This window comes from Chiloscyllium plagiosum, chromosome 16 (genome assembly GCF_004010195.1).
Source record: "Chiloscyllium plagiosum isolate BGI_BamShark_2017 chromosome 16, ASM401019v2, whole genome shotgun sequence".
Classification (NCBI taxonomy): domain Eukaryota; kingdom Metazoa; phylum Chordata; class Chondrichthyes; order Orectolobiformes; family Hemiscylliidae; genus Chiloscyllium; species Chiloscyllium plagiosum.
Window position 1 is genome coordinate 4005578 of NC_057725.1, and position 12118 is coordinate 4017695.

At 40.4% G+C, this 12118-nt stretch overlaps 2 protein-coding genes across 3 annotated transcripts in view; one reads left to right on the forward strand and one right to left on the reverse strand.

The window, feature by feature from the left end:
- Nucleotides 1-10154, forward strand: part of LOC122558074 (zinc finger protein 420-like) — a 54012-nt gene extending 43858 nt beyond the window's left edge. The window contains exon 12 of the mRNA XM_043706394.1: nt 7221-10154. Coding sequence (XP_043562329.1) covers nt 7221-7432 — 212 coding nt within the window. The 3' untranslated portion in view covers nt 7433-10154. The remainder of the gene's footprint in view (nt 1-7220) is intronic.
- LOC122557617 (L-lactate dehydrogenase A chain-like) overlaps nt 9809-12118 on the reverse strand; it is a 30371-nt gene continuing 28061 nt past the window's right edge. For both annotated transcript variants that reach the window (XM_043705363.1, XM_043705364.1), the window contains one exon: nt 9809-9973. In XM_043705363.1, the coding sequence (XP_043561298.1) occupies nt 9809-9973 (165 nt within the window). The remainder of the gene's footprint in view (nt 9974-12118) is intronic.

Genomic DNA, 12118 nt, shown 5'->3' on the forward strand with positions numbered 1-12118 from the left:
TACATTTAGCAAGGATATTAGTCTGTATGTTGTATAATCTTCTGGGTCCTTTCCTTTTTTAAGGATAAGAGAAATATTTGCCTCTTTCAGCAGAGGCGGGGGGCAGCCCTGACTATATGCATAGTTATACATGTCCATAAGTGGACCAGCCAATATTTCTGTAAATTCTTTATAGAATTCAGCTTGAAAACCATCTGGGCCCGGTGCCTTACCACTCTGAAGTTGCCTAATTGCATCAAGTATTTCTTGGACTGTTAGAGGAGCATTTAGGACCAATACCTGTTCCGGAGTTCAGCCTGGAAAGGTCAAATTTTTTAAAAATGACTGCATCCTCCTCGTCCTATCTTCACAATCCTGCAATTTATATAACTCAGAATAAAATTCTCTAAAGATCGCATTAATCTTTTTATGATCATGAGTCAAAATACCCGTATTTTCCTTGATAGACGTAATAGTCTGAGGGAAGGCCCAGCAAACGAATATTTTTTCGACGACCTCGATTATCGAGGTCGTCAATGTGATTCTCTAAGGTCCAGACTCGCTGTTCGAGAGTCCGGACCTGATCCACGGCCGATTGAGCTGTAGTTTCGGAAGTCGCGGCCTTTAACTCCGCCCCTCCGACTTGGCGTTCGATTTCCTGGATGTCTCGGTCGTGCTTCTGCAGCGCCGCCGAGAGTGAGTCCCATCGACTTCGGGATTCCTCGATGAAAGTGTCGATCTTCATGTCCAGTTTGGAGATCATTTCTACAAGGCTTGTCACCGTAGGTAAGTCCCCCAGGGCGGCTGTGGACGCCTCAGCTGCAGCTGTAGAGGGTGGGGGAGGGGTTCCTGCTTGTTGAGAGCTGCGGGCTCCCTTCCCTTTAGTCATTTTTACTAAAGATTAGATTGTTTAAATTTAATATTAAACAACTAATTCAATTAAACAGCTATTATAAATGATTTGGTGAGTGTGGTGGGGGTGGGTGACCCACTTTACCCAAGTCTTGGGAGGAGCACTGTAGACTCAGACTTGCTGGGTCGCCGCCATCTTGGATCTCCAAAGATAGATTTTTTAACAGTAAAGGAATTATGGGTTGTGGTGAGTGGGCAAGTAAGTTCACGAGAAAACCAACCATGATCTTATTGAATGGCGGAGCAAGCGTAAGGAGCCAGATGGCCTACTCCTCCTCCGATTTCTTATGTTTTTATGAAGGGAGTTCACGACGTGCAGCTGTTGAACACAGTAAATGTCAGGGTGGCAGGATATTTTTGATCATTTAAGAATGAAAGAGAGCCTTTTGATCCCTCATGTTCAATCTCAAAATAACTCAACACCCAAGACAATGGTTCATTTAAACTATCATAGTGAGGACACTTTGTACAAATGCAGTACAGTCATACCATTCACACCTTCACTTACACAAAAAACATTTTTGTTACATCTCTCACCAATGGCAAGTCAAACATTCTCTTCTCTGTGGTTTCCAGAAACATAGAAGAAGATTCAGAGAAAATGTGTTTTCACAAATGTATTTTGCAGCCATCACTAGGATGAGTGGGAAAATGTGTTGTGAAGTGAACCTGTGGAGGTTCTAGACTGATAAAGGTAGGCTGAATGATTAGACAACAATCTGGCAGACAAAGTATAATGTGGAAAAATGTGAAGTTGTTTGGCAGGAAGAATATAGAAACAGAATATTACTGTACAAAACTCTAGTGCGGCCGGACTTGGAATATTGCCTACAGTTCTGGTTGAAGCATGTGGAAGCATTGGAAAGGGTGCAGAGGAGATTTACCAGGATGTTGCCTGGTCTGGACGGAAGGTCTTATGAGAAAAGGCTGTTTTCGTTAGTGAAGAAAGTTAAGACATGACTTAATAGAGACATACAAGATGATCAGAGGATTAGATTGGGTGGACGGACTTTTTCCTCAGATAGTAATGGCTAGTGCAGGGGGACATAGCTTTAACCTGAGGGGTGATAGATATAGGACAGATGTCCGAGGTAGGCTCTTTACCTAGAGAGTAGTAGGGGCATGGGACGCACTGCCTGCAAGTTGCAAACTCGCCAATTTTAAGGGCATTTAAATGGTCACTTTATAAACATATGGATGAGAATGGAATAGTGTAGGTTCAATGGGCTCCAGATTGGTTTCACAGGTCAGTGCAACATCGAGGGCCAAAGGACCTGTACGGCGCTGTAATGTTCAATGTTCTATGTACTTAAATGAACTTTTTATACAGAGAGTGGTCCATGTGTGGAATTAACTGGTGAACGTTTAAAAGACATTTTGATAAGTTCATGAATAAGAAATGTTTGGAGGGATAAGGGCCAAGTGCAGGCAGATGGGACTAGTTTAGTTAGGGATAATGGTCAACATGGACTAGTTGGACCAAAGGGTCTATTTCTTAACTATATGACTCTATGACTAAGAACAACTACAGAATTCCAAGGTTCAGAGGTACTTGGGTGTTCTGATGCATGATTCACAAAACATTATTATACAGGTACAGCATGTCATCTGGAAGGCCAGTGGAATGTTATTCTTCATTATAAGAAGAATTGAACAAAAAGTAAAGATGTTATACTTCTGGATGAGTCCATATCTCAAATACTGTGTGCAATTTTAGTTTCTTTATCTAAGGAAGGGTGTAAATACATTGGCTGTTGTTCAGAGAAGGTTTACTGGATTGATACTGAAATGAGTGGGCTGTCTTATGAGGAAAGACTGGGCTTGTTTTCATTGGAGTTCAGAAGAGTGAGCGGTGACTCAGTTAAAGTGTATAAGATCCTGAATGGTCTTTAGAAAGTGGATGTGAAAATGATGTTTTCTTTTTGTGGGTCTGTCCAGAACTACTTCTATAATTAGCTGTTCACCTTTTGAGGATATGTTTTATTGTGACAGCCTCATAAGGTGGTGGAGGCAGGGTGATGGAATATTCTTAAGGCAGGAGCAACTTGATTTCATTGCATCAGAAAAAAACTAAGCTTATTGGGAATGTGGAATTCGAAACACAAACAGATCAGCCATGATCTTATTGAATGTAGAACAGGCTCAAGAGGCTGAAATGTTTAGTTCTGTTCCTATTTAATTTGACAGCAGCTTCTAAACCCCTGACGTCTGCTATCTAGAAAGACAAGGTCAGCAGATACATGGGAATTCCACTATCCTCAAGTTCCCCTTCAAGCCACTTACCAGCCTGACTTGGAAATATATCACTGTTCCTTCAGTGTTGCTGTGTCCAAATCCTCTCTGCATTGTGGGTCTCCTTCCAGCTTTAGGTGGATCAGGAAGGCAGCTCTGTGCCACATATTCAAAGAGCAGTTAGGGATGGGTATTGCTGACCTAGCTATGACACCCACTTTCCATGAATTATTTTTGTGTTTAAAAACTCCTCTTTCAAAGGGCCACCGCAGTGAACGTTTGACAGCAAAGATCACTGAGAGTCAATCGAAAAATCCATGTACCAAGCAGATGTCAGCACAGTGAGATCTGAACTGGGTATCAGCAAAACAAGTGCTAAGGAATGTCCCTTCAGTAGTCGCATCCTTTAAATTCAATGGGAAGATTGCCAAATGAACATAATGTTCTTCTTGCAGTCAGCTCGACAAAGGTTGAGGCAAACGAGGTATCAATTTGAATACAAAGGACACTGTCTAGATGCCGAAAAATATCGCTTTCCCTCCCCCCAACCTCCTCAATTTTCAAATAGCCAATATTCCAGGGATAATGATGGAAACAGAATCACAGAACAGTGACAACACAGGAGGCCATTCAGCCCATTTTATCTGTTAAAAATCACATGACACCAGGTTATAGTCCAACAAGTTTATTTGGAAGTACAAGCTTTTGGAGCACTGCTCCTTCATCCGGTAGCTGCTGGGATAGGATCTTAGGACACAGAATTCATAGCAAAAGATCATAGTGTCATACACTGATGGAATATATTGAATAAACCGAGGTTGCTGTTAAGTCTTTCATCTTTTAGAATAGGCTGCAGGTTTTGATTTATTGGTATGTAAATCCCAGAACTTCTTTCAAGTCACATCCCAAGATACTTAAGGTTTTATAAAAATAAAAGTGACATTTCAGCTCAGATCTATCAGCACGCACAAACATACATGCAAGCACTCACACACACACTTTTTCTCTCTCTCTCACACACGCTCACATTTACACACACGAGCGCTCTCTCTCTCTCCGCCCCCACTCCCTCTTCCTCTCCCTTCCTGACATGCACACACCCACATACAAGTCTGTGGGGTGAATTTGCATTTGCAGATACATTCTATTTTGTGCAAAAAGCAGGCAACCTGTAGGCAGTCAATATATTTTATAATCCATGTGACATTTTATAAATTCCTACTTTGGAAATAGAACTAGTCTGACTCACGATTGGCATGCATACAGACTCTAACCTCACACCTTGAATGCATTGTCTGAACTGAGATGTCACATTTTTTAATGAAAACAACAGTTATCTCGGGAATGTGACTTGAAAGAAGTTCTAGGATTTACATATTAATGAATCAAAACCTGCAACCCCATTCTAAAAGATGAAAGAATTGACAGCAACCTCGATTTATTCAATATATTCCATCAGTCTATGACATCATGATCTTTTGCTATAAATTCGGAGTCCTTTGATCCTATTCCACTAGCTACCTGATGAAGGAGCACTGCTCTGAGAGCTCGTGCTTCCAAATAAATCTGTTGCTCTATAACCTGGTGTTGTGTGATTTTTAACTTTGTCCACCCCAATCCAATACTGGCACATCATTATATCTGTGCCCCTCTCCAAAAGTGCCTGAGTGTCACTCCCCCACCTTCTCCTTGTAATCCTGCACCTACTTCCTTTTCAGAAAATAATCAGTTTTTTTTAAGTGCTTTCTTTTGCTAATAACTTTTAAACCAGCAGCCTCTTGTATTCAATTCTCAACCATTTGGATCAGTCTCTCCCTATGGACTCTGTCCATTCTTCAGTCTATCTGCACGACTAAGCTCCACGTGCCTGGAATCATTTACAAACATCACTTTAACACTCGGTTAAAAGACTCCCTGTCATCCCTGAAGCTCAGCACAATTCTCCAGTTAAAGCTGATCTCGAGTTCCACACACATTTAGCATCATCTCCTTGCATTTGCACCCTGCGCCTCTATTAATATACCCAGGATGCTGGATCCAGATCCTGGAATTCCCTCCCTAAGGACATTGTTGGTCAACCTACGATAGGCGGACTGCAGTGGTTCAAGAAGGCAGCTCACCACCAACTTCTCAAGGGGCAACTAGGGACAAGGGCAAGAAATGCTGACCAGCCAATGACATTCACATCCCACTAGTGAATATAAAAGCAGATGCTTTATTACTTGCAGTCTCCAGCTGTTCTACCACCTTCAGTGCACTTTTCAAAGACAGTTTTAAACTTGGCATCGTTGACATTAATGTCAAAAAGTGTGGTGCTGGAAAAGCAGGTCAAGCAGCATCCGAGGAACAGAAGAGTTGATGTTTCAAGCATAAACTCTTTATCAGAAAGATGGCTGACATTAATACGGAGTAGCTTGCTCCCAGTTATCAAAATACCAACAACATGACATTCAAACTTTGAGAACTAATGTCTTCATGATGAGGCAGAGAAGAAGCAAATCCCACTCTCTGGATTCCCACTATTACATGGGGCAGGGCAGCTGGCCCTGTCTGCTCAAGGATCCACCTGTTCAGTCACATGAAGACCACACAGAAACTCTCAACTCTGCGTGAACGTCAAACTCAAACTGAGGCACATCTGTGATGACCCGAATCCCAACTGTGAACGATGTTATTCATTCTCCAAAATGCTGATTACTACATTTTGCAGTAATACTGGTCTTTCAGTGCATCTTGGGCTGTGGCACAAAACTGGTGCCATTGGATTGCCCACTTCATTACATGAAGTATCTGGTATTTAATTCCATAAACTGGAGTAGTTACATGTACCATCCATTGAGTGCCACCCCCATCCAAATACATTTTAATAAAGGAAAATCAACTCTGGAAATACAGACACCAGGCAAACAAAAATGGAAAATGTAACTCTACCGACAACAGTTTCCAAAGCTGTATATTTATTTTTTAGGGGAACGACCACAGGGGAACCCTGCACTGCCTGCTTCTTCCCCTTCCCACATGAACAGTTCATTTCTACTTATCTGCTTTAGAGCTAACTATGTATTTGCAAAAAGAGCCCAGGAGAGATCAGGCATCAGTAGGACTGGTGTAAAGTTTTAATAGAAAAGTGGAACGCAAAGGTACAGGTTTTTCTGCTACAGCGAATGTTCACACAAATTCGCCATAACACAACTAACGAATTGGGGACACTGCTCTAAAGCGTAAAGTTTTAAAGCTTGCATTGGTTATAAAGCCAATGGGGCTGCTATTACACGTTTTATTGTAACACAGGATTGCACAAGAATGGAACTATCGCAGTAAAGCAGAACTGACTGTAATTGTCTGTGGCCTCCCCTCTATCCCCATGATGTGCGCCCTGGTGACATCCCTGATTTCAGCTCTGTCTATCTGTGAACATGCTCCTGCTGCTGAAGATCAAAGAGCATGTTACATGTATGCACCATTACACAAGTGAGGGTGAAATAGGAGGATTCTTTTTGTCCTGTCAGAAAATTAGGATATAACATTTCAGCATAGCATGCATTCGAGAAGTATACTGAAGAAGCTGAATAAAAATGCATTTTCTTTGTCACAATCACTTGGTAGTATAGAACGTGAGTATAACTAAAAGAAGGAGACATGTTGTTGAAGCTCTACAAAATCAGCACCTCCTTTAAGTGCAGCATAAAATTGTTCTGACGACAGATCACCAGACTCATTAACTCTGCTTCTCTCTTACAGATGCTTCCAGACCCGCTAAGTTTCCCCAGCACTTTGTTTTTCTTCTTGAGCATGAATTGTTGTTCCCCTCAAGATTTGGCATTCTTGCAAATCTGTCTTGAGAAATGCAAGACAGAAAACTCTGCAGCGTGAAACTTTTTTTCAGCTATACTCGGGTTTTTATTTTGTGGGCCACTTTTTGTCAACTCTGACATTCTTGGCCACTAATAAGCAGTGACTCTCTCTCTCTCTCAAACGTCAGGTAAATTAACTGCAGCTTTTCAGAAGTTTTGGAATTAATGGACACCAACCTATAATTTCTGAAATGGAAACTGGGTTGCAATGTTTTATGAATTGTTTCTGTCTTTTTTCCCTAGATTTGTGCAGCTCCCTCTGCAAGCAAAACCCCAAAAACAGGTGTGACACAGACATTGTACGCAACTGTAACTCTGCTTATACCTCGGATTTCAGTCGTTCTGCAGGAAAGACAGTTACTGGTGTGAGCAATGGAGAGAAATTGGATTACACATTGATATCAGCGAGTGGGAGATATGTAAAGAATAGTCCTGATGCACTACTTGATGAGTAATTACTTATTCCTAAAACTGAAGTAGAGAAGAAACCTACATACAGTAAGCTATTTGCACTACGTATATAGCTCACCTTTTGAAAGTGGAACATCCCTTAAGACTCTGCAGTCAGATACAAGACAATGTAACAGCAATGAGCATTGTTCTTCATCCACAAACAAGTGACCTTACATCTGCACTTCCCGACAAGTGGACTGACTCCACCTGCAAAAATCCTCCCACGAATAAGGGACTCGATTGTGAAATAATATCCTTTGATGATGATTTATATTGTAAACCAGATCCCCAATACAACAGAAGCAAAACCAGCATTGCAAGTATCATTCCAGAGTTCCTTCAGTTCCCCTGATTTTATTATGACTGGCAATAATTCAGAAGCCATTGCTTTGAATGAAGAGATGTGTTCCATGTAATATTTTATTTAAAACTTAGTAACATTGTAAAACAGCTTTTTACTTACTACAGATAATAGAGGAAGATTAACCAAAGAAAGATGCACACTACTGAATCACAATCTATCACGTGAAAACAGAAGAAATATCTTAGTATGGAATTTCTTCAATAACTTTCCAGGAAATGTACTGAGAGTCAAACACCAAGACTGATTTAATGGGTGAAATTTTAATTCATTCGAAATCCATCCACTTACACAGAATTAGAATCAGATCTCACATGGCAATAGATTACACAATGTTTTAGAAATGACTGTGTCCCAGACATGCACTGTCTTATATTCACAGATTGTGCTTTTTTTTTTAAAAGAAAGGCTGGCTTTCACAATTTCAGAATAAAAGAGGATATTGAATGTTCCTTCCTTTTGTTTCAGTTTAGGCAATACCAATGCTGGAAATATAAATGTTGTTTCAAGTCAACAACAGGATTAGGATAACTAAATAAATCAAATCAGAATAGAAATTGTAATTCGTAAAAGTAAGCAATTTATTCACCAAAGGGCAGTCTGCAATAGAATGTTTGAAGCAATGGGGCAAATTTTCCTATTCCTTGAATTAACATCCAAACTGGGAGTTACGATTCGAGAAATATTGGTCGAGGAAGACTACACTGTCACGTGCCTTCTCTTTCCCAGAAATTTTAAAAAGCAGTTTTAAAAAGTGTGCTTTCTGTACAAGGATATGCTGTTTGATTTTTTCGGATTCAGTATACTGAAGCAACCCAGCAGCCTCGGAAATCTGAATCATTGGTGCTTGAGGCCACCTTTTTCCCGAATGCTGCCGAAATGAAGCAAGTATGTTAGTGTCAGCAGAAAACTGGGGTTGAAACATAGACAGGAATGCATATGGGGGAGTGGGAACCTTAAATGCTGGAACCTCCAATTAAAAACTGAAAATATGGAAGAATTAACGCTAAATATTTAACCTGTGATTATCACAGTTGGTGAGGGGCCAGCTGTGTATTTCCAACTTTTTATTTTCACTGTAAATTTGCAACAATTGGTGCCAATTTTCCCTCCACATTGTTGCTTACTCAATTGAAAAACCTCAATTTTGTAGCAAAAATCAGTTGATTTAGTCACTGGCTGACAGCATGACATTTAGAGGAAGTTAGCTAAATTCCTGACATAATATTCAGCAATCATATGTGGACTTGAAATGTACCCTGCACAGCTTCCATGGACTCAATGAGGAAAATCTTATTATCACTTCCGATTCAGTGCAAATATAACGCTGCTGCATTGTGCTATTTGTTGTTATGTTATGAACAAGAATAATAATTCCCAAAGGTCCGTCTGTGTTACTACACAGATTCAATCGCGTTAGTAAAACTGATTGGTGCATTTAGACAATGGAGGTCATTTGGCCAAGTTAACAGTTTGGTGTTAAGACCTCCATTTTAAAGCATCCTTTAATTTTTACATTGAGGCTGATTGCAGACAGGGTGCAGTGGAGCTTAAACGTTAAAACACTTGCACCTAGTCATGGATCACTGCATTTATTGGAGTAATATTAACGTTCTAGCTATTCAAGTCTGGTACACTCCTTTATAAAGTGTTATTACTTTTTAAGATATGGGATTCGATTTGGACACTACTGTTTTCAGGATATCCTTATCATTTGTTAACCATTAACCCTCAGAGGCTGCTGTATTTCCTAACTGTAATATGGATAGCAAATTGGAGCTCGCTGTTAAGGTAGCATGCTTGTGATTTGGTTTCTGATTTATTGCATTAGTTATTGGGTTTCATATTACGCTAATCCGCAATATCTAAAATACATTCTAATTTCTGCACGACTTGTACACTGCAAACAACTTGACTAAGATTCACAATGAATATACACTTTACATAATGTGACACCGATAAGTGATGGTGCACTGATTTTCCATCATTGAGTGGGCGCTCGTACTTAGCATTTTGTTCACAATGCGATTTCCCGCTGGATCTTCAAAAGATTTTCCACGCTGTTTTTCAGTTTTGTTTCTTCTTTCTCCTTGAGCCGTTGTCTCAAGATTCCACATACTCCCGTTATTCCCAGGACACAGGGGAGACTGAGAAAGACATCGTTTGTGATATTGTGCTCATCCTAGTGGATTAGAACAAATGTTACAGCTGTTACTGTTCAGGTATCGATTTTTAATTTTTATATATACACACACACACACATACATACACACACTAAATGGTTCATTTTATTTGATGTTAGAACTGATTCAAATGATCAAATGGTTAAATAAATTTGCAAATGAGCAGAAAACAGAACAACGTTCAGATATGTGATCATTCCAATAGGAAAGATTGTCAAGAAATTATCATTTGTTCTGCACATTATGACCACAAGAGGGAACCACTGTTTTCCTCAGACGAACTGCAATCTTCAAGTTGGGTTCGAAGCCTAGCCATGCAGGAAACACAGACACTGAACGAGGAGATTGCATGCATGATCTCCACGACAAATTAACAGGTAAATGCACAAAACTCTTGTGTAACCAACATAAGAGGTGACTCATATTGTATTTTCAAGACCATAGGAAATCTCAAAATGCACTCAAGCCAATGCTGAAGTTACTCTTGTAAAGTAGGGAGTTTCAAACTCGATTTGCACAGAGTGGACTCCACAAACAGCAATGTCATCATGACCACAATCTGTTCCTGGGATGTTGATTGGGGCCACAGAATAACTCCCTCACTCTCTCTGGGATCTTGTATGTCCACCTGAGCAGGTAGATCAATCCTCAATCTAAAGTCTCCTCTGAAGGATGGCATCACTGACAGTGCAGCACTCCCTCAGAATTGAACTGGAGGTCTGCCAGCCTTGCTTTCTGTGCTCAATCCCCGGAGCGGGACTGAGCCCCACAGCTTTGTGACCCAGTGGAGCAGCTGTTCCCAGCCCAGAAAGTTTCAGTTTCATACTGCAATCTATACCCATCTGTCCAGCAGTTACTGATAGAATGCAGTTAAGTATCAGAGGGGAGTTAAAAAGAAGTCAGTGCCTTCCAGAGTCCAACATTGGACCCACATGTGCCAGGTGGTCGAAGTACCAATAGGGTTTGCTATGGGAAGAAAGGGTTGGAGAGAGGAAGATGAATAATGGTGATGTGACAGAAAAGGTAAATTTTAAAACCTCCAGATTTGGATAGAAATGAAGTTGAAGATCCTACAAAAGAATGGTAATCTATTGCTGTGATAATGACAAGTAAAATATAAGCTACTACTTTGTTGATTCTGCAGGAACAGGCTAGACTATTCAGCATCTCTCGCCTATTCTATCATTCCCTTAGACCACAGCTGATCTGTAACTTGACTCCTACCTTTATTCAATATCCATAAACAAAAGAAATCTATTGATCTCAGAGGTGAAAGTTCCAATTAGTCCAGCATCCACAGTGGTTTGGTGGTGGGGTTTCTATTCCCCTTTGATAAAATGCTTCCTGATTTCTGGTTTACCTTGGGCTCTAATCCAATATAGCACGTTGGGGCACTGCTCTGGGGTTTCTCATGAAGTGGGTGTCTGTATACGATCCCCACGCTAACTGGCTTCTTATCTCTAAAGGAACGCTCTTTAAATCCTTAAGAACTGGGTAATCCAAGATGGAGGACAGGAAAAATTTCTGGCTGTAAGAGCTGCTCCCTTTTTTTTGAGGTATTTTAGGTGTTGGAGGCGATTTCCTTGAATTCCAGGAGCAGCAATTACTGTTTTAAATGCTGTTGCATTGTTTTGGAACTTTGGAAAAAAAAGTTTTAAAAGGGAGAAGAGCAGACAAAGGAAGCACAGGGTGAGGACAGTGCAGGAGAGAGAGAGAAAACCTGCACAGTTACTGCCTTTGCTGTTTTTGAATTCGTGTATCGCTGGACATCGGAGTGCATCTGGGAAAATTAACAAACAGTGAATTTCACAACTAATCTTGGAGGAACTGGTTTGGGCAAAGTTCACAACACAGAATCAGATAAGTTAATTGTTGTTTTAAGTCTGTCCAAGAGAAATTAATGAATACAGTGGGTTCTTTCTTGATTATATGTTTTTGGAGATAAGTCTCTTGATTAAACTTAAAATATAAGCCATAGCTATTAATTTAACCTGGTGCAATGTTTTGTAGAGGAATAAGACGGTGTTATTTTCTGGGTCTGTAGATTGTGAAGGAGCAAAAATGGCCTTTGCAGTGATATGTACTTCTTGTCAGATATGAGAGTTTAAAGAGAGTTTAAGGGTTACTGCGGATTATATCTGCCA